The sequence below is a fragment of the Morus notabilis genome, unplaced genomic scaffold (genome assembly GCF_000414095.1).
Source record: "Morus notabilis unplaced genomic scaffold, ASM41409v2 Scaffold6202, whole genome shotgun sequence".
Taxonomy (NCBI): Eukaryota; Viridiplantae; Streptophyta; class Magnoliopsida; order Rosales; family Moraceae; genus Morus; species Morus notabilis.
In genome coordinates this window covers 4249-25264 of record NW_010359261.1, presented here as the reverse complement: position 1 = coordinate 25264, position 21016 = coordinate 4249, and the positions used below count along the sequence as shown (strand labels likewise).

General features: G+C 36.1%; 4 protein-coding genes across 6 annotated transcripts; 1 reads left to right on the top strand and 3 right to left on the bottom strand.

The window, feature by feature from the left end:
- Nucleotides 1-379: 379 nt before the first annotated feature.
- On the bottom strand, nucleotides 380-4816 carry LOC21384786 (kinesin-like protein KIN-14S). 2 transcript variants are annotated; one of them, XM_024162903.1, is made up of 12 exons: nucleotides 4738-4816; nucleotides 4558-4638; nucleotides 3677-3819; nucleotides 3418-3514; nucleotides 3052-3315; nucleotides 2679-2958; nucleotides 2381-2542; nucleotides 2076-2291; nucleotides 1948-1985; nucleotides 1634-1797; nucleotides 1438-1551; nucleotides 380-1355 (listed from the first exon to the last, which is right to left on the bottom strand). In XM_024162903.1, the coding sequence occupies exons 1-12, from the start codon at nucleotides 4742-4744 to the stop codon at nucleotides 558-560; spliced, it is 2364 nt and encodes a 787-aa protein (XP_024018671.1). In that variant the 5' UTR covers nucleotides 4745-4816; the 3' UTR covers nucleotides 380-557. The 2 variants fall into 2 exon arrangements, with proteins under 2 accessions (XP_024018671.1, XP_010092224.2); XM_010093922.2 differs by having other exon boundaries at nucleotides 3677-3807.
- Nucleotides 4817-6271: 1455 nt separating this feature from the next.
- LOC21384785 lies at nucleotides 6272-10380 on the top strand. Its single transcript, XM_010093921.2, has 9 exons — nucleotides 6272-6647; nucleotides 7481-7568; nucleotides 8062-8175; nucleotides 8494-8576; nucleotides 8745-8859; nucleotides 9437-9528; nucleotides 9715-9780; nucleotides 9873-9966; nucleotides 10095-10380. The coding sequence occupies exons 1-9, from the start codon at nucleotides 6364-6366 to the stop codon at nucleotides 10200-10202; spliced, it is 1044 nt and encodes a 347-aa protein (XP_010092223.1). The 5' UTR covers nucleotides 6272-6363; the 3' UTR covers nucleotides 10203-10380.
- A 164-nt stretch (nucleotides 10381-10544) lies between these two features.
- LOC21384784 (chaperone protein dnaJ C76, chloroplastic) lies at nucleotides 10545-13112 on the bottom strand. 2 transcript variants are annotated; one of them, XM_024162904.1, is made up of 7 exons: nucleotides 12838-13112; nucleotides 12659-12739; nucleotides 12043-12080; nucleotides 11832-11911; nucleotides 11459-11542; nucleotides 11206-11314; nucleotides 10545-10988 (listed from the first exon to the last, which is right to left on the bottom strand). In XM_024162904.1, exons 1-7 carry the CDS (start codon nucleotides 13081-13083, stop codon nucleotides 10847-10849), a joined length of 780 nt encoding a protein of 259 aa, XP_024018672.1. In that variant the 5' UTR covers nucleotides 13084-13112; the 3' UTR covers nucleotides 10545-10846. The 2 variants fall into 2 exon arrangements, with proteins under 2 accessions (XP_024018672.1, XP_010092222.1); XM_010093920.2 differs by having other exon boundaries at nucleotides 11459-11539.
- Nucleotides 13113-13960: 848 nt separating this feature from the next.
- Nucleotides 13961-17277, bottom strand: LOC21384783 (probable LRR receptor-like serine/threonine-protein kinase At3g47570). The gene is made up of 2 exons (XM_010093919.2): nucleotides 14532-17277; nucleotides 13961-14330 (listed from the first exon to the last, which is right to left on the bottom strand). Exons 1-2 carry the CDS (start codon nucleotides 17275-17277, stop codon nucleotides 13975-13977), a joined length of 3102 nt encoding a protein of 1033 aa, XP_010092221.1. The 3' UTR covers nucleotides 13961-13974.
- Between the last annotated feature and the right edge of the window lie 3739 nt (nucleotides 17278-21016).

Here is a 21016-nt window from a genome sequence, read left to right as displayed (position 1 = left end):
TCTAGGACAGCTAACTTATCCAAGCCTGAATCTTTTTTTTTTTGGACGAAAAAGTTCATAGAAGCAAATAATTCACTGGACTTGTCTCTCTAATTTATATTTAGATGATGAATACTCGGATTTCTTTTTGGATGAAAAAGTTCATAGTAGTTTACAAAAGAAAACAATTAAAAACAAATGGGAGATGATACGTAGTAGTAATAGTAAACAATTAAAGAAAGCAAATAATTCACTGGACTTGTCTCTCTAATTTATATTTAGATGATGAAGACTCGGATTTCTTTTTGGATGAAAAAGTTCATAGTAGTTTACAAAAGAAAACAATTAAAAACAAATGATACGTAGTAGTAATAGTAAACAATTAAAGACCAATCTCGGAGAAGATACATCATGTCTCGTAAGTAAGCATCATGTGTTTTTTTTTTTTTTTAAGAAAAAGGCATCTTATGAAAAGATCACAAAAGAATGTAAATTTTGTTTTTCCCCAATGTGTTGGATAATATGAACACTGACATGACATCGTTGAATTTCTCTTCAAGTAATGAAAAAGAACAAGGTCACTGAATATTGGTTGAAGATCGAGACGCCAATAATGATGGCCTCCTGTTAGGTTTCATGCCTCTCAACTTGAATGGGCTCCACACCAATGGTTTCCTTTGCAGCGCAATCACTGCCCCTGGATGGTGGTGCCTTGGAATGTTTGAACCGGCAGCCAGTGTTGGTGGACTCCCCATGAACTTACTGCTCCTCACAGCAAATGGTGTCGTCTCTCCTCCCACTGTTTTCATCTCAGGCAATGGGGAGAAGAGCCTTGAGTAACGCGCTTTCCGAGGATCTCTCATCATCGAGAACCTGCCTGCTGCAGCACCACCATTCTTAAACCTCGACGCTGAAGTGTGGAGTGGTGTTGTCAGATGACAATTTGGCTCGGGGCGAAAGGTAGCGATGGAGACTCGTCTCTTGGGCTTCAGACCCTGTGAGGTTGTACTACTGCTTAGAGGGGGGGGTCTGACAGTAGCAATGGAAATCCTTCTTGCTTGGAGAGGCCTTCTGTTTCCCATTTTGGGAATGTTTTCTTTGCAGTCTGCTGCTGAAGTGAACGGTCTCGTTTCCTTAAGTGGTGGCAGAGGAGATGGAGGGGGCAAAAAATTAGTTATTCTTCGGAGTGGGATCCTCAGTTTATTACCATTAGGAGCCAAAGGTGGCTTCTTATCCGTTGCAGTCTTCTGTACTACTTGTTTTAGACTTAGAGATGATGTTGATGAGGATGGAGCAGAAGCAGCAGCTAAAGCTCTAGATTCCTGTTTAAGTCTGGCTTTCCTTTCCTCCGCTAATTGGTTCTCAAGGTCTCGAACCTATTAAAGAAAAAAAAATCTCTGAAATCATGGAAAATCACCAAAAACTAGCAGCAAGGTTAGGTATCTTTGTATATAATACCTTTTCTTGAAGATTTCTGCAGACCTGCTCACGGGCAGCAAGCCTCAACTGACAGGATTGCAAACTTTCCTGTAGTTTTTTTGTTTCTTTCTCATCATGCTTAAACTTTTCTGCCTGTAGATATTAAAAAAGTTCAAGTTAAAATAGTTAGCATCGGTAACATGGAATGAGATCAAAAGTGAATGTATTAACATACCATTTGCTTGTACTTAAAGAGCTCAGTAAGGTCAGTCTGTTTGCGAGCAGGTCCACTTTCAATTCCCCGAACTCGACTGGCAAAATTCAGGGAGCAAAGTGTTTCTCCTAGATCTGATGAACTTGGGCTAACTTGGACAAACATCAAAGTTTTGCAATCTCCTCCTGCAAATTCAATATATATATATATATATATATTAGCAATTTTCTCACTACTACTTACTGATTACATTATCGTACACTTGCAGACTTGTACGTTGCACCAAGATAAAACATTTGAAACAAAGTTTTAAGTTAAAACAAAAAAAGGCTCACCTAGAGAGCTCTGCAGCATGTGGGTTAGCTTCGAGTTCCTGGTTTCAGACAAAAGGTAGAAAGATAAGAGATGTATAATAATCAAGAGTACCATGTAAAAAAACTGGCTATTGTGAAGATGAAGAGACCTGTAAGGAACGTGAGTGGTTTTAGATGCAAGGGCAGATATAACATCTCCAAGGGCTGAAAGAGATTTATTTATAAACTGAGACTCCTTCAATCTTTCACCTTCAACTTCGATTCTTCCAATACGCTCACTACCAGCCAAATCGACCAGCCAAAGGTGACTCCTTGTCCTTTGCCCATTTATTAGATTCTCCCCCTTAACAGTCACTCGCAACAAGCTATAAATAGACATGTTTCAATCATTTCTGTGTCATAAGAAACAAAAATTGAAATAAGGAAATTAAGATATTTGGAGCAGTTATAGTACCAGTGAGAACGGCTGCTCATTTCATTGAGACTGGTGGATCCAACAGATCTGACTCGGCTTCCAGACTTGAGCAGTTCCCACACATTCTCGATACCGAAAACATGAGCTTCCACTAGCCCGGGAACTTCCTGTGTTCCGTCCGTAGCTTGCTTAATTTCCAACCTTCATGCACATAAGAATAATAAATAATCACAAAGTCTTCAACAGGTGAAAAACAGGTGAATATTTTCATTGTTTCTTGGGAAACATTTAACGATAGACAAGAGAAATGATATGTAGTTGCATTTTTGCAACTCACTTTTTAGTTTGTTGGTTGCTATTATCCACCAAGAGGTCCCTTATCTTTTCGTTGTAAACCTCCAACATGCTAACAAACAATTCATATCTCATGACACCACCTCTTTCTTGAGAAATACGAAACAACTCCTCCACTGTCCTGTAATTAACTCCCCTATTTTCTGGTGTTCCCTCCATTGTAAACGTCTTACCAGTTCCGGTTTGTCCATATGCAAAAATACACACGTTGTAACCATCCAACACCGAAGTCACAATAGGTTTTGTTTGGGCAAAAACGGCCTCTGCATTGTTTTAAAGATGAAAAATTCAAATCAGAAAATTCTTCAAAAGAAAATTAGCTAATACACAATATTAAAATCAGTGCGATTGCTCACCTTGGTTGTCCTCTGGTCTAAACACATGGTCAAACTTGAATTGCTTTTTCGAAGAATCAGAGCAAATGACCTGGAGCTCATTATCCACAGATGAGTCATACTCAATGACGGAATTACAGCCATTAGCAACTTCATATTGGTTTATTGGTCTACATCTGCAGAAGACCCTGATGTTCCCTTTAAGCTCAATCACTTCATTGTAAAGCCGCTTCCTCTCGGAGCTATCCTTGATGTACTTTTTCTTTAAAAGTTCATAATCAGTACCTAAAGTTAATCGCGCAAAATTAGCAAGAGAAACAGTCATAAACGAAGGCAGAAGAAGAGGAGATAACTAAAATGTGTCAAATATGAGCAGTAAAGACTTACTGAGAAGCTGAAGACTGTTTAGAACTGCAGGGTCTGGAAAGGAACTTGTCGTGAGCTTTACTTGATCAGATAGGGTGGCGTGTTCCCTCTTCAAATCCTGAAAACAGTCATAAACAATAATAAATAAATATATATAGGGCAGAAACAAGAAAAAATGTACCTATTTTTACTTGATAATTTTATTTAATTTGCTCACATTAGACCATGTGCTACCGGTTAACATAAAAAATTATGAAGAACAATAATATTCAAATCATACCTGAATTTGGGTGCTCAAATTGATAACTTTCTGCAATATTGGAAGGGTCTGCCCCTGATCTAAAGAGGCATCTTGGATTCCATTCGACATCGTCGTCTCATCTGTCAATTCAGAATATCCCTCGAATTTATCTGAAACAATATCTAAATTCACTTGAAATCAATTATCACGCGGTACAGAAGCAGAAAAGACAATTTAAAAGACAATTCTTCATCTTTAGAGAAGAAAACACCGGAATGGAATAAACCATAAAGTTTTAAATGCACATATCCAATCACTTATGATGAACAGTAATTAACTCATTTTTAAGTCTTTGATTGTTGTGGTCTTAGACCAAACAGAGAAAAATACGTCAAACTTTCTTTTCCATTTCTCAGCAACCAAACACGGGGCTTGTGCGGAAAAAGGGAACTAAGTTCACGCTGTAATTATCATCCTTATCTTGGCCTACAGATCAAAATCAACGCTAGAAAAAAAATTTTAAAAAGAAAGAATGCTGAATCAAATTGTCAATTGGCCTTTGATTTCTTCGATAATTCCTTGAAGCCGCAAAAGTAAAACAAACTAAAGTCGGCGTCATAATTGAAACACGAAATGTAGGATAAAGTAAAACAACCGCGACTTCTGGTCATGGGTTTCATTTCCTAGGGTTTGATCATAGAACAGCCAAGCCTCAATTCAACATTTTCTCGCACTCGAGTGAAAATGGAAATACAAGGAGGAACAAAACCAAATAAACAAACCTAATTCGAAATTCTAAGCACCAATTTTCGTAGTTTAGAATCCCCAAAACAAAAAATTTGAAAACTAAGGAAAACAAACAAACAAGATGGAAATAATTGGGATCGGACATGGAGAAACAGGTTAGAAGAAAGCGAAACCTCTTTCAAGGACGATCGAAGGCTGGGAATCTTGATTCGGAACTACTTCGCACTTGTCGGAGAGAATTTCCACCGTTTGATCTGGACAAAACGAACAAATTTCAGAGTAAAGAAACGGAGTACTGAAATCGAACACGGAAAAAAAGAAGAAGATGAAGATGAAGAGAGAAGTGGAAGTACCGTCCATGGCTGTGAAAAACGAGAGCAAGATCGTGAATTTCAGAGAAGAGAGAGAGAAAAAGAGAGATTGAAGAGGAAGAAGAAGTGAAAAACGAGAGCAAGATCGTGAATTTCAGAGAAGAGAGAGAGAAAAAAAGAGATTGAAGAGGAAGAAGAAGATCTTTGAGAGAGAGCTAGAGAGAAGCGAGCGAGCGAGAGAGAGAGAGAGAGAGAGAGAGAGAGAGAGATAGAGAGAGGAGAGAGAGTGGTTGAAATTATTTTAAGCGGCGAAGGGTAGGGTTTTGATTGGATTCAAGTTTGAATTGAATGATTTTGAGCCGTTCGATTGAACTTGCACCAGCTCACTCTTTCTAACGGCTATTTTATAAAAGTTCTGGAGCGTCGATGGACTCCTTTATTACCCCCCAATCCTCTTTTTAGACATCGTCCGTTTTTTTCAAGACGATGTCGTTTCTTTAAATTTGTAAAGGTTTTATTGGTTTTAGACTGTCGTTTGATAGATAACTGTAGTTGCGATGTTCAGGACTTCTCTTGCACGGCAGATTTATAAGGGTGGAGTTGAAATATGTACTTTAAATTATTTTAATACTTTTAAATTTTAGCCTCTCACGAATAATCATTATCTCCTAAATTTTAAGTATCACTACTAGTACACAAATTTTATAAAGGTTAAACATCAATTCTTCCGTGATTAAATTGTAAAAAATGGAGAAAATGAGCATGTGGGCACATGAGATGCCATTGGAGTTGTTAAAAAGGTCATTGATAATGCTTCTTGGCTAAATTATCTAATTTGGAGGCAAAGTTCTATAAATCCCAAATTGCATTATTTGAGGGAAGAAAATTTCTTATTTTCTCACCACAATGTCGAAGAATGCTTCTCAGAACAACAATTTGAAGGAGAAAATCAGTCGAGTTTCATCTAGTTTCAACAAATTTATTTCTCTTCCATCTTGTGATGTGCTTATTCCATTCATTTTTTCAACGGTTATGTCACTTATAAATTTTGACATTAGTAGTGCGACATTTAACAATTTAAAGGTTAAAAGTGAGACAATAAATATTCATCAAATGTTAAAATTAAAAGTAACCCTTAATAAATTACCCTCATTAAAAAAAGCATCATGTGTGCATACTTGCTCATTTCATTTATTTTTTAACAGTTCTATTACGGAAAGATTGATGATGCAATATTTATAAAGTTCGAGTATTAATAGTGTAACATTTAAAAGTCTAAAAAATAAAATGTGACGGTGAGTATTCTTTGAAGGTTAAAATTGAACTTAACCCAAGTTCCAATTCCATGTCTCTCTCCTTTATTTTTATTTTTATTTTTATTTTATATGTTATTTTTATTTTGTTTTGGATTAATATAGTAGTCACTTTTCATCAGAAATAAAAAGACTATTTATTATAGTTACAAAATAAAACGACGACGTTTACTTCCCGAACAGCAACGTGGCGAATTGCGGGTCAATGTGAGCATTCATCAATATCAATTTTTTCATAGAAGAAGATAATACTTCTCAGAAAAAGAAAAAAAATAAAAATAATAATCATGATTCATGGCGAGTTGAATGGTGGAGTTTGAGGCTGTGTAGCAGCAAACCAGAAAAAGCAAGTTCGATGGCTTCCACATACCCAAGTTGCCATTTCTGCTGCTCTTCTTCTTCTTCATCATCGCCAATATTAACCAACTCATCCTTCACCACTCGCTTAACTTCCTTATCCTTTTCTCGCTCCAACTCTATCCTCACCACCACTTTCAACGCAAATTCATCACTCACCAGAATTCATGCCAAGTTCGAGAAATTCCAAGGCGCCCCTCCACAAGACGGTCTTGAAGAAACCACCACGCCTTCTTCTTTCCAAGCGGTTCAAGAAGGTGAGGAAGAGGAAGAAGATGACAGGTAATTAGTTGGTTTAATTATTTCGTCCAAACGAGTTTTAGTGATTCTTAACTGTTGATCGACTTATCTGGGTAGTGTTTGTTTTTGTGCATATTTTTGTGGTTGGATCATTGTAAGGAGGAAAGAGGAAAAATGGCGGTACCCTTTTGTATTATCTATGTGAATTTGAGATATTTAGGCGTAATGGAAGAATTCACTCGAGTTGATAAGCACTTTGAAGACAGTTTGTGCCCCTTTAAAATTCATTTTAAAATAATTTTATTTTTTGTATTAAAATAAAAAAAAATCGTTTTTAAATAAAAATTATTTTTAAAAATACGTTTAGTAATTTTATTAAAAAATTATATTTAATATAAAAAAATTTATTAATATGCCTCTTTGTTTGAACGATGAGAAAATAAAAATAAAAAATAAAAAATGATTAAAAATTATTTTTTATTTCTTTCTTATTTTACACTAAATTAAAAAATTATTTTTATTTTTAATTGTGTCAAACGTCATTTTAAAATCGTTTTCATTTTTTTTTAGTAAAAAAATGTAAAAAATAAAAATAAAAATAATTCGCATTTGTTTTGATTGTCATACCATTTACTTGGTTTTCATGTGATACTATTGTGAAATATATACTTTTCAGCAATAGCAAAGAATGGTATTCTATCCTACCGAAAAAACACATTTTTGAACCGTCATATCTTTATTATGTTCTACTAAATTGCCGTACATATTTTTAATCTGATATGATGCTCCAATGGTGTTGCTTGAGGTTGAGTTATTTGCTTTTGGATTGGAGAAAGTGAAATGGAAGACTAATGCAATTGATTTTGTGTTTTCAGCTGCTTGCCTTCTGACTTGGAGGGGGCAGTCCGGCAATCGGGCGAAGCAAGTTCATTGTTTGTGTCTTCAGGAGGAATGAGAGCCATAGTACGTGCCAAATGAAAATGTAAAATCTTATTTATATATACGAATTATTTGAATCACTTCGTTTTCTTGTTTTGTGTTTGGATTTCATGCGGCCAGAAAAGAAAACTTTAGTTTGGTTTGTCATAGTTTTAGCATAGAATTGTAACTTAAGATGTATAAACATCAAATTCTAAGCCAACTGAGGCACTCTAATTTGAAAATTCTGGACACTCTTTGAGATCTGCTAGTGCTGCTTGCTTTTCAAAAGCTTTTCCATTCAGGGAGGGAAAAAAAAAATTAAAAGATCTTTTCCATATAAAACTGTTCAAGGGAGATACTGTATTGTAAGATGACTAAGTTTGTTAACTGAAAATTTTGCAAATATGAAACATTTAAGTTAAGAAAAATCTCACAAAAAGATTGCATAATCTGCTGCTGATTGGTCATTTCTCTATTACATTTTTTTTTTGTCTGATCACTGTTCATTGTAATAAATTAAATTAAAATATTCCAGGTTGAGCTCCTAATCCCCCAGCTGCAGTTTCTAGATGATGAAGGTGCACAAGCTGAGCTCTGGGAGCTTTCAAGAATTTTTTTGGATACACTTATTGAGAAAACTGGATGTCAGGTTACTTACAAGTATCAAAAATCTTTTGCATTTAGGATTAGCTTGAATCATATTAGAATAACTTGATTGAAAAAGTCTACTTCACCTGATCTTATGTTTCTATTGCATGCTCTTTTCTTTCTATGCAAAAAACCTGTTTATCTGATCTTATGCTTTTATTGCATGCTCTTTTCCCTCTATGCAAAAACTTGTTTTATGAAATTGATATTTTCATAAAACAGTTCTGTTTTTTTTTTTTTTTTTTTTTTTTTTTTTTTTTTTTTTTTTTTAACTCTCTTGTTTATTCAACTTCTAATCTAAATGTCTATTAAATTTTAGAAAGTTAAAGCCATATTTCCGGATGCTGGTGCCTCAGCGCTTCTAAAGTATAAGTGGAAAGATGCTGCTTTTGGGTTCTCCAGGTAATCTATACCGTGCGCTCAAATTTCCATTTTTGTGGTAAGCCATCCTTTTGAAGTGATGTTGGCCACATATTTGAGATATATTGTTCATAAAGACTAGCCAAGTCTGTTGCTTTGTATACTTATTTCATTCCTTGTTATGGGACTTTTGTGTCTCTTTTTATTCAGCTTAAGTGACCGGAAGCCCGTTGAGAGTGAAGACGAAATTATGGTTATGGTTGTTCCTGATTATCAAATGCTAGGATATGTAGAGAAAATTGCATCTCAACTCTCTGATGATCCGGTAACAATCTATCATCTTCATCGTCAATCATTTATGCTCCTGTTTGTTTCACTAATTTAGCTCATTTCAACTTAGTTTGAACAGTGAGCACAGTTTAAACTCGTGTTTGGTAAGCACGTAGATCGAATTATATTTCCCGTTTGAACTGACTTAAATTGTCTAACTTAGAGTTTAGCTCCCTCTTAAGTTCAACTGTTCAAACCATTTTTGAACAGTAAAAAGGTGTCCACTCTCTCTGCTTTTCAAACCTATCAAACACAAATTTGAATTTTATTCCCTGTGCAGATTAAAACTTTAACTGCACATCCAAACGCTAATTCGAATCGCAATTTAAAACCACACAATTTGAATTTTTTTGTTCAAACAAAAAAGTTCAAATCAACAAAATTCAAACCAACGAACCAAACAGGAGCTAGATTCATAGCAGTGGCAAAGTTCCATTAATTAATATGTCGGCGTCTTCAATGTTTTCTTAGATTTTACTTTTTCTTTTTTGGGGAAACCATTAGATAAAGATTTTACTTTTTACACCTTGAAAACATTTTTGTGTTTGGAATATTTCCTTGTATATTGGCAGCCAAGGCCTCTGATCATGTGGAATCCTCGCCTCATCAGTGAAGATGTTGGAGTTGGCTTTAATGTTCGGAAGTTAAGACGCTACTTTCTTAGGTAAACTCTGCAAGCTAGCTGTTTTACATGACCATTATCTGTTTATCTGTCTTTCCAACTTTTACTCCTGATAGATTTTGCACACGCCAACTGTAGTGTTAAGTATTTGAGCATTGTGATTTATCACCGGTAGCGATGACTACCGCAAACACAAAAATGTTTGTCCGACATTTTTTTTTTTTTCAGCACATTTACAACAGTCTACTCAATGAGGCCTCTGCCATCTGGTGCTGTGTTCAGATGCTATCCAGGGTAAGGACTTCATAACATATTTTTGGAAGTCAATGCAACTCCTCAGATTGATTTACTGTGTTTCTGATTTTGTTGGTGATAATCTGTACCAGATTATGGAAGGTATTCTATGATGATAAGGATAGACCAAACAGATATCTTCTTGCCCAAGAACTTGTTAGACGTCCTGACGCCGAAGAACTTGAGGTTTGTTGCTGCTAAAAGCTTCATAATTTTCAACTCAATCACATTAACATGTTTAACAAGAGGATATCTAGTGTATATGAATTTATTGACCCTAAATAACTAACGTTTTTTTTTTTTTTTTGGTGCAGCTTATATTTGGCAATGTAGAAGAAAATTCAGAGGGCCCATCTTTCTTTGACAAAGCAGCAGGCATCTTCTCTTCACTAAATCGATTCATGAGGGCCATTTCAAAATAAGCCTCCTTTATGAAATTCAACCTTTAAGCTTATCTCAGCTTCCCCCTGTTAATTTATAGGATGTATCCAACATCATATTACATAATGTGAAAGATATTTCTTGCACAATCCAAGTCATGTTTGCTTCTACTTCTACCCTCTTTTCATTAAACTAAGAAGTACAAACTATCTTACCATATCATTTTCTCTTATCCATCCAAAACAGTTGGGGCTCAAACTTTTAACTCTACTTCTTGTGCTAAAATGACCGATAACTTGACTGGCTGAATCGACCGAGGCTATAACCTATAAGTACAATTGAAATCCTTACTTTGCCAAAAAGTTTCATTATCATACAAGGATCCGAGGCTATAAGTACAATTGAAATCCTTACTTTGCCAAAAATTTCATTATCATACAAGGAATCCGATCCATAATTCCTCTTTTCACAACAGTTTATAATTCACCAAAAGGGTGTATTTACTGGAGAAGATGCATCTTTAGAACCCTTATAAAAATCGGGGTAAAAAGAGTACTAATTATAACACACGTATTTGAATTCCAAATGCATCATCGCGAATGAGCTATACACACAATTTCTATCAACATTGCTCTGTGGACATATCGGCTGGATACTCTGTTTAGTGCTTGGAGTGTTGCAAAATTCAAAACCAGTCAACATTTTCTGTTGAAGCTTTGACCTGCTTCGTTGGCCTTTGGTACCTATTATTTTCAAACCTGGCTTTAACTATGAGACTGTACAGCATATCCGCCTCAGCCGAACTGTCATAAGGCACGTTCAAGATGCTACATAATCAAGCAAATGATACGAGAGGAAAATTGTTAATAATGATCCTATGAAGTAGCACATACTTGGAAGGCATTTTATGCGTTAGCAACAGCAGGAAAAAGAATGACTGAATTTCCAACTCTACTTTTCAAACCACCACAGAAAGAAAAAGTTGAGCAGTCAACAGATTCTAACTATGCTGACAAAAAAGCGTTAGGCGGTTAGTATAATCACCTTTCAAGTAATTCCTCTAGAATAATTCTCTGCGTCGGTGTGACATAATGAATGCAACTTCTTGGGCACTGACCAACTGCAAGCTGGACTTGGTAATCTTCTCCATGTCCTAATTTCATATAAAGTGGCTTAAATGAAGGCAATCATAAAATAGCTATCAAGTTATTGTGCTAGTTGTGATGTTTAAGAAATAAAATCTTCTACAAATAGATACAAATGTACACGGAAGGAATTCAGCAGGGAATCCACCAACCTTGAGAAGTTGCTCTTGCAGTTCCAGTTGATGCAAATGTGAAGGCATGAGGGGCTGTTGATACACATGAATACGGGCATCCTGCTTACATTTTAGAAAAAGTGTTTGAATGAATTAGGAGTTAATAGTTTATGACATTTAGACTGATTAAATTCGCCATAAACTTTCCTTCAATGGAATAATTATATGACACGGGCTTCCTCAAGAACTAGTGAAACAAGTTCATTTTCTTAGGACCCAATTCAACAATGGAGAAAAATTCCGGATTTCTTTCCCAATTATGTTCACCACTGACAAATTTTCTCTAACAATTTATTAGCCGATTTCGCAACCAGAAACAGCTGAACATTATCAGAGTCAAGTAGGTCACTACCTTTGCCAATACAAACAGCCTCATTCACGAAGACATCAAATGCTTCACATTCTGGATTGTCAAAGGGGTCTAAGCATTCACTACAAAATAATATTCCAACCGTCCGTGAGCATTGCTTTACACATTGTACAATAGAACAAAAATAACAACTATTATCCACGAAGCATAAAAGTCTAACACCTAAGTCTGTATTAAAAAAATCAAAGCTTACCTCTCAATGATCTCCAATCGGCTGCAATTGGATAACATCTGCATTACATTATATTAGAAACCATTTTACCGTTACTCATTAGAGAAGTGCCAGGAATCCCAATTTGTTTCAATTTCTAGTACCAATTCAGTAACAAGTGAGTTTCAATTTTCTATTTGTAAATGCAACTTTTTATTAAAGTAACAAATTCTAAACACCTCTTAATAATCGAATAAGAGCTCACGTGCTATGTCAGCTGATATAAAAAAAGTTGGGTAAAATTTGGAGACTCTGGCAATATTCTTTCTAATTAATACAAACATACTTAGACAAACATAGCTATAAGTAACGAGTCTTCTTATGCTTGGAAGCTAACACCAACAAAATGATTGCACATACTTAATGCCCAATTTTCCCAACTTGATGAAACTAAAGTCTCTGTTTGTTTCACAGGTTTGGAGTTTGAACCAAAATTTCGGTTCAAACTTTTCTCTACGCTATTTTCTTTTATAAAAATTTAAACAAATTTGAATTTCTATTCTAACCTAGAATCAAATGGGCCACAAATTTTCAGTTCATAATAAAAAAACTTTTTTTTTTTTCTTTATCCTTTTTTCTTGGGGGCGAATGAAAGTACCTCATAAGCCTGAATAACACGCCGAATCATTGCATCGGAGCCTTTGCCGGTCCTATTCACATCTGGATGGAATTGCTTGACCTATTTCACAAAACAATTACAGCGAATTGAACCTAAAGAAATAATAACAGTAATGTTTTAAAAATGCCTAACAATTTTCAAGAAAAAAAGAATGATACTTTGGTGCGAAAAGCGGCTTTGAGGTCGGCGGCGGAGCACGTGGGGTCCACGCCAAGGACAGCGTAGGCGGAGGAGGTGGTTGAGAGAAAAGGACCGTCGTCTTTGTTAAGCTCGCCGCCGGTACTCGTTTTCACTGTGAACTTTTTGTCAATCTCGCGACTTGTTCTAAAGATGGGTCTGGTAAAGGCGGCTTTTCGAAGCGGCACAACTGTAGGGCTCCAACTGTAGAGAGATAAGACCTCCATTTCTGATCTCCGGACTGGAGCTCTGCGAATTCTAGTTTCCCGGTAGAAATGCGAGGAAGTTTATTCAGTTATAAGGTCTGGCTTTTTTTTTTTTTAGATAAGACCTCCATTTCTGATCTCCGGACTGGAGCTCTGCGAATTCTAGCTTCCCGGTAGAAATGCGAGGAAGTTTATTCAGTTATAAGGTCTGGCTTTTTTTTTCCTTTAATTTCACTTTTGGCATCTTAACTATGATTGTTATCCCATTTTAACCAACAAAGTCTAAAACGTTACAAATTGCCCCTAAAACTGTATTTATTGTACCGTGTTTGAGAATTTAGATGCAAAAGATAGATAAAAACCAAGGAAATCAATCATTTAAATCTCATATTACTTGTTAATAAAGCATATTTTGAATAAATCGCGGCCTAAAATTAAAAAGAACAAACTCAGGTAAGGAGAACATAATATGTTGAGCATGTGAATGATAAATTGCACCAAAACTTCCTTGCCCACTGATCTGTCACATATTTCTAAATGTTATAAACTCCAATTACATTATGAAAAAGGGAGGTTCCTAAATCAGGAGAAAAAAAAAAGCTAATTATAGAGGTACATAACATCCAGGAAAACTGAGAGTAAATTAGTTATTCATTTCATTGATTGCCTTTTTTTTTTATTATGAGGAAAATCTAAAGCCACCCACTAAAGGTATAAATTGTCAATGATAGCCCTTTTTATTATGTGGATTAGACAGCAGATTTCCTCTCCATTTCTTTATATTGCACTATGACTTTTGTCCCATAATTATATATATCAACTTAAAAAGAACACAATTCAAAGAGAATGGTACAAAAGCAAAGAGTTGAAACCACCTTCATATAAAGCTAAGATTACTTGAAAGTTAGAACTTCAAAATCCCATTTCTTTCCAAACGTTCAACAACATTGGCAAAACCAAAGACATGAGTGGTCTTTGTTGTGGGTTCTCTTCTGTGCAGGCCAACGCTATATGAACCAACCCAATGCAGCATTGCTCAAGCCTCTCTAGACTACCAACTGAGCCTCCCAAGCTTGCCTGCCGTTTCAGTGCAATGTCCACGACATCCAAAATGTTGTTTGGATAGCGAGAAACCACCCATTTCCTTAGATCAAGCCCATCCGAAAACATACTATTTGTGGGTCTTTTTCGCGTTATCATCTCTAGCAGCACCACCCCAAAGCTGTACATGTCCCCTTTGGCTGTCACCTCAGTCCCCTGTCCATATTCTGTTTTGAAAGTAACAGAAAGTGTTATTATCTCAATGAAATTTGAGATGCTTTCGCAAACCTTGCAACAAAAGTTTTCTACAGTTCATGTCTTTTTTAATTATCATCCAATGCCTGAAAAAGCATTGTACGGTACTATTTATTGAGGTAAAAGATTGTCTTCATGGACCAGAAACATTCTCGATAAGTAATATTGCATACCTGGGGCAATATAACCTACTGATCCTCTTAGAAAATCTGTTGTGCTGGCCTGTTCACTTGTTCTGTCTAGCAGTAGCTTCCCAATCCCAAAATCAGCTATATGAGCCACCATATCATTGTCAAGAAGCACATTTTGCGGTTTCAGATCACAATACACAACTTGAGTTGGACAACCCTCTTGAAGATACTGCAATCCATTGGCAGCATCTATAGCTATTGACAATCTCTCCTTCATTGTTAACTCACTAGTTTCTTCTTCCTCAGATTCACCGGGATACAGATGTTGGTCCAAATTGCCGTTTGGTATGAACTCGAGAACAAGAGCCTTGAAGTGCGGATTCCATGTCGATCCCAACATTCCAACCAGATTTCTGTGCTTAATCTGGGACAGAATTTTGAACTCCCTCTTCAGGTTTTTGTAATTCCCACCAGATTCTTCATGAAGAACCTTAACTGCAACAGTAGTTCTTCCATCATCCATGGTCGCCTTGTAGACCGACCCGAAGCCCCCTCTACCAAGAAGATTAACCTCATTGAACCCAGCTGTAGCAATCTCAAGTTCTCTTTGGGTGTAAATTCTTCTCCCATGAATGGTTGGAAATGCTGTTGGTATTACACCTTGCTTCTTATACTTTTCTCTCAAGAAAAAGTACCAAATAATGAAAGCAACCAACAAAAGTAAAACACAGCTTGGTATTACTGCTAGGATCACATAGAATACCTTCTTCTTTTTCTTATGTTTTTGGTGCTGAATTTCACATGGAGGAAGGCCCATTGTTGAAGAACCTCCACACAACCCCAGATTACCTAAGAATGAGCTTCTATTGAAAAAACTAAAATTTTGAGTTTTGGGAACTTCTCCTGATAATCTGTTGTACGATAGATTAAGAGTCTTGATCGTGTTTTTGTCTCCAATCCAAGCTGGAATAGTGCCGTTTAATTGATTGCGAGTCAAGTCAAGAACTTCAAGATCTGTGATTAGTTTCAATGACTCTGGAATAGGCCCTTGAAGCACGTTGTTGGAGAAGTTGAGATATATCAAAGAAATGCAGCCTTCAATCGCACTCGGTATGACACCGGAGAAGTTATTCTTGGACAAGTCAATGGACTCCAGAGATACTAGCTTTCCAATTGTTTCTGGTATGCTTCCTATGAAACCGTTATTTGACAGGTTAAGTGAGAAAGCTAAGTTTGGAAAAGATCCAATCTGCGGTGGAATAGAACCCCGCAAGCGGTTGTAAGACAAATCAAGCAACATCAGAAGAGAACACTGTGTGAGCTCAATGGGAAACTTTCCAGATAGTCTGTTATGAGACAAGTAGAGGTACCTCAACTGTGGGAGAGTACACAGAGAAGGTGGGATCGACCCCCTAATCAAATTTGTATTGAGATCAAGTAATCCAAGATTCGCCATCTTCCCTATGTCATCTGGAATCTGGCCATGTAATCTGTTTTTCCCCAAGCTTAGCCTTTGCAATTTTTCTAGCTTGCCAAGGGCTGCAGGAAGGGTCTCATTGAAAAAGTTGTACCACAAGTCGATGTCAACGAGGCTGCTCAAGTTTCCAATACTCTCTGGTATCTTTCCTGAAATGCTGTTATCCCTTATGTTCAAGTAATAAAGCTCTTTTGAAAGATCACCAACAGAATCCGGCAACTTTCCGACAAACAAACACGAAGCCAGGTGCAGCTTCTTCAGATGTGAACAGTTTGTTAGAGATGTTAAGAAACTTAAAGAAGAATGATCAGATCCACTTATCAGGTCATTGGAATGAAGGTAAAGAATCTCAAGGTTTTCTAGCATTCCTAATTCTTTCGGTACTTCACCTTCCAGTTTGTTCATGCTTAAATCAAGTAATATCAGTTGAGAAAGATTGGAGAGGGTTACAGGAATTTTCCCAGAAATCTTGTTCATTTGAAGGTACATCTTCTGTAAATTCCGCAGTTTGGAACCAAGCTCTGGTGGGATTTCTCCACTTAACTGGTTACCGATGAGTGAAATCTCACGTAAAGCAGTGCAGTTACTTAGCGCGGAAGGTATGGACCCCTCCAAATTGTTCACATGGAGATACATAATCTCTAACTTTTTCAGTTCGCCGAGCTCTGGCGGGATTTCCCCTGTGAAGTAATTGTAAGACAGTTCTAGTCTTGTCAATTCTGTCAAGTTTGACAGAAATGAGGGTAAGGAACCTGTGAAGACGTTGCCGGTGAGAGATAAGTATGTCAAGCTCTTCATCAGCCCAATTTCCTCAGGAATACCAGAGAGATTGTTGTCAGTCAAGTCCATGAATTTTAAGCTTCGACAACGGTGCAGCGAAGAGGGGATTTTACCTTGAAGCTGATTTTCACTCAGATTGAGATGTACTAGTTTCGAAAGTTCTCCAAAAGAAGTCGGGATTTCTCCGTGGAATCTGTTGGTATGCAGTAAAAGTTTGGCGAGAAGAGAAAGATTGAACAGAAATGGTGATAAGCTTCCTTGCAATCCCATGTCTGAGAGTTCGAGAACAACAACCCGGTTTTCGACGTGCTCGTGGCATGTGACACCGGTCCAGTTGCAGAAGGGATTTGCCTCATTCCATGCTTGCAGATGGCCATTTGGATCACTTGTTATGCCTTTCTTGAACTTGAGAAGTGCCTTGCAGTCATTGTAATTCTCACAAACAAACGTAGAAATACATGGTGCAACAAGTAAGAGAGAGTATAAACACAATATACTTTTCTTTACACACAGCTGATCATCATAACCCATTTCTCTCCTCTTTCTCTTTCTCTTTCTCTCTGGATTTTGAATACAACACCAAGACATATTTAGTTGAGTAATTTACTGATCTGAAAAAGTCAAATGACATGAAACATGATTATAATTGGGATTGATTCACAACCATTACTGATATTCTATTCTTTTTTCTTGAAAATCAAAGATACACTAAAATAAAAAAAAATAAAAAAGAAACAATACAACACGCATAATATTTATAATGCTACCTTTCTCGATTGCTTTGGTTGTTCGGTCTTTAATACATATTGACAAAAGGTGACATATACAATTGGAGTGGACTAAAAGCGGCTTTCAAGATGAGCAGGATAAGATGCTGGATTTGGAAATGAGTAGTTGGACCACTTCATTTAATGTTCATCTTCTGGTAGAAGTTTTGGACTTTGATAAGTAATGGTACTGGTATAAATAGTTTCTATCATTATGGACTTGTTTTTTATAAGTGAGGATCTTTAATGCTTTATTAGTTATTATTATTATTATTATTATTATTATTATTATTATTATTTGGGGAATGCTGCATTCTTTCACATTATGTATATAAGTGATGGAAAACATTAAACAATGGGAAAAGCCTTATTATTTTTAACCATTGGAAAAGCTATTTTTAACTTTTAAAAGAAAGAAATTTACTTGTATATAATTTCAAGATTTTTGCTTTTCATTTTTTTTTTAAGTTGATCAACACTTTCATGTTAGTCAATTTGTACTTGAATAAGTGGCTGCCAAAGAGAAAAATAACTACCTACAATGTAATTTATTAGTTGCGTCTGAATGAAAATTGATTCGGCAATAATTTATTGTTTTTTTAGAAGAATAATTGATTGTTATTAAAGTCCTATTTTTCTGCACAAAGCATTCCAACTGCGGATTAGTTTGCCAAATTATTCACTGCATAAATTTTTACTGGTTTGATGACATAAAACTTCCAACTACTTATAGTATTATATTCAATATATGTTTTCCTCTCATCATGACCAAAATATATGCCGACGTTTGGGAAATCCAGTTGGAAGACTTCAAGTCTTAAACTTTTTTTTTTTTTTTTTTTTGGACTCATCCATTCTTTTTCAATTTTCTTCTCCTTCCAAGATGCACCGAGGGTTTTGTGCAGTAGGGTGTGTGATGGCACGAGTGAACACTAGCCCATCCTTCAAGTAGAAATGGGTCAGAACCTTTCTGTGACATTTGATAGGCTCGGATTTTAAAAAGACGAAGGGAATGAGGGGTGGGATGGCATCAATATTTCCCTTTGATAAAAAATGGTAAAGATCAATCCAAAAATGCAAAAAGTTTAATGACTTTGAAGAACATTTTAATTCCATTGTACTACCATGTTGTTTTGGAACTCGGAAGTATAGCTTCACTTTTTTTTTCCTTTCTTAGATGTATGAATTAACTTTCCTGTACTCCAAATTTGTCAAGTTTTTTCATCAGTTTAGACTTTAGACAGTAATACAACCAACACATGCCTGGAGAAAAGGCAAGCACATCTTTCATTTATTCTGATAACAAAACAAAGGAACTACTTACTAAAGCATAAGGATCAACTCGCAGTTCTTTTGAAATGTTCGACAAAATTTGCTCAACTGACGACATAAGGGGTCGTTCTTGCGGCTTCTCATGTGTGCACATCAATGCAACATTTAACACTTGAATGCAACATTGCTCAAGCCTCTCCATACCACCATCTGAGCCATCTAAGCTTGCCTGCTTTTTCAATGTGGTATCGGCAACATCCAAAATGTTGTTCCGAAGTGAAGAAATTGCCCATTTCCTCAAATCAAGCCCATCTGAGAACATACTGCTTGTGGGCCTTTTTCTTGATATCATCTCAAGTAGCATCACACCAAAGCTGTATATATCTCCTTTAGCTGATACCTTTATGCCCTGCCCATATTCTGTTTTCACAAGTAACACATATTATTACTTCATTTGGAGTCATAGTTTCTTGGTATAGTTATCTTTGCTAGAAACAAATTAAAAAAAAAAGGAATAAATTTACTAGTAATCTGCATTCTACCATGCTTAAATAGACACTGAAAATAAGAAATGAAACATTGAACATTTTGCTGTTACAAGTTTCAGCATATTTGTAGTTCAGTGAGGTGAAGTTTTAAGCTTCCATAGGTGTGAGTTACTTTAAATCCTAATGTGGAATGTGTAGCTTTGGAGATTAATGAATTCCCATTTGGAGCGACCAAAATCAAATCTTTCTACTGAAGGTCAATATTGTCATTTCGCATTGTAATTTCAACCAGAACACATTACATGCGAAGTCTTAAGATTAATTTATATACACGAGAGATTATAATAGCATTCTTAAAAAACATAGGGTGAAACATGGCATTTTGATAAAACAAACGAGAGGTTTATGTACTCATCCCAAATCTCAATGACTCAGTTAGATGCATACCCGGAGGAATATAACCAACTGTCCCTCTTAGAAGACCTGTTGTGACGGATAGTTCATTTGGTCTGTCTAAATGAAGCTTTCCAATGCCAAATCCGCTATACAAGCCACCATATCATAGTCGAGAAGCACATTTTGCGGCTTCAGATCACAGTGTACAACTTGAGTTGAACAACCCTCTTGAAGATACTCTAAGCCATTGGCAACATCTATAGCTATTGACACTCTCTCCAATGTTAACTTACAAGGATCTTCCTCTAATCCACCAGGGTACAAATGTAAGTTAACATTGGCATAAACTCGAGTACAAGAGCCTTGAAACACGAATTCCAGGATGATCCCATGATTCAGAGCAGATTCTTGTGCTTGATTTCGGACAATACTTCACACTCTCTTTTTAGGCTTTTGTAACTCTGACCAGATTCTTCATAGAAAACCTTCACTGCAAAAGTAGTTCTTCCATCATCCATGACCGCCTTGTAGACAGAACCGAAGCTGCCTCTTCCGAGAAGATTAGCCTCATTGAACCTGATGCTGCAATCTCAAGCTCCCTTTGGGTGTAACTTCTAGTCCCACGAGTAAATTCAAGAATGCCTGAGAATGCACTTAACAAAGCAGATGCTTCTTCCTTACTGCTTTTTTTGAAGAAAAGGCGGCGGATAACTAAAGCTACCAACAGGAAAACAATACAACTTAGCATGACTGGTAAGATCACAAACAATGCCTTCTTGTTTTTCTGTTTGTGAACTTCACATGGATGAAGACCCATTTGTGAAGAGCCACCGCATAACCCCGCGTTCCCCACAAATGAGGTTCCACTAAAATTTCCAATTTTCAGAACTTCTCCAGATAATCTGTTGTAGGATAGATTAAGAGTCTTGACCATCTTCTTTATCTCCTATCCAAGCTGGAACAGTGCCATTCAATTGATTGTGACTCAAGTCCAACTTTCGAGATATATGATTAGTTTAAGTGACTCCGGGAGAGGACCTTGAAGCGTGTTGCTAGAGAAGTTCAGATACTCCAAAGAAATGCTGCCACCCATTGAACTTGGTGTGACACCAGAAAAGTTAGTAATTAATTATAAGTCATTACTATGTTAGTAATGTACTCATATTTATTAGATTATAAGTAATTAATTAGTGTATTAAGAAAAATAAGTAGTAGATACATAATTCATTAATATTTCTTTTACTACTTAAACTATTAACTTTTAGTTACATAATTAAATAATTAGTTAATTAATTAATAATGTTTATTTAATAATCTATTATTTGATATATCACATGATCAATTTTT

Coding starts and splice junctions, on each gene's coding strand:
- LOC21384786 (XM_024162903.1), bottom strand. Junction 3,316..3,417: donor AAACAGTCTTCAGCTTCTCA/GTAAGTCTTTAC, acceptor GATTAACTTTAG/GTACTGATTATGAACTTTTA. Junction 2,292..2,380: donor ATGAGCAGCCGTTCTCACTG/GTACTATAACTG, acceptor GTCTATTTATAG/CTTGTTGCGAGTGACTGTTA.
- LOC21384785 (XM_010093921.2), top strand. CDS start 6,364: ATGGCTTCCACATACCCAAGTTGCCATTTCTGCTGCTCTTCTTCTTCT. Junction 8,577..8,744: donor GCTGCTTTTGGGTTCTCCAG/GTAATCTATACC, acceptor CTTTTTATTCAG/CTTAAGTGACCGGAAGCCCG. Junction 9,529..9,714: donor TTAAGACGCTACTTTCTTAG/GTAAACTCTGCA, acceptor TTTTTTTTTCAG/CACATTTACAACAGTCTACT.
- LOC21384784 (XM_024162904.1), bottom strand. CDS start 13,083: ATGGAGGTCTTATCTCTCTACAGTTGGAGCCCTACAGTTGTGCCGCTT. Junction 11,912..12,042: donor CGATTGGAGATCATTGAGAG/GTAAGCTTTGAT, acceptor ATTATTTTGTAG/TGAATGCTTAGACCCCTTTG. Junction 11,315..11,458: donor TGCAAGAGCAACTTCTCAAG/GTTGGTGGATTC, acceptor ATATGAAATTAG/GACATGGAGAAGATTACCAA.
- LOC21384783 (XM_010093919.2), bottom strand. CDS start 17,277: ATGGGTTATGATGATCAGCTGTGTGTAAAGAAAAGTATATTGTGTTTA. Junction 14,331..14,531: donor AGTAGGTTATATTGCCCCAG/GTATGCAATATT, acceptor CTTTCAAAACAG/AATATGGACAGGGGACTGAG.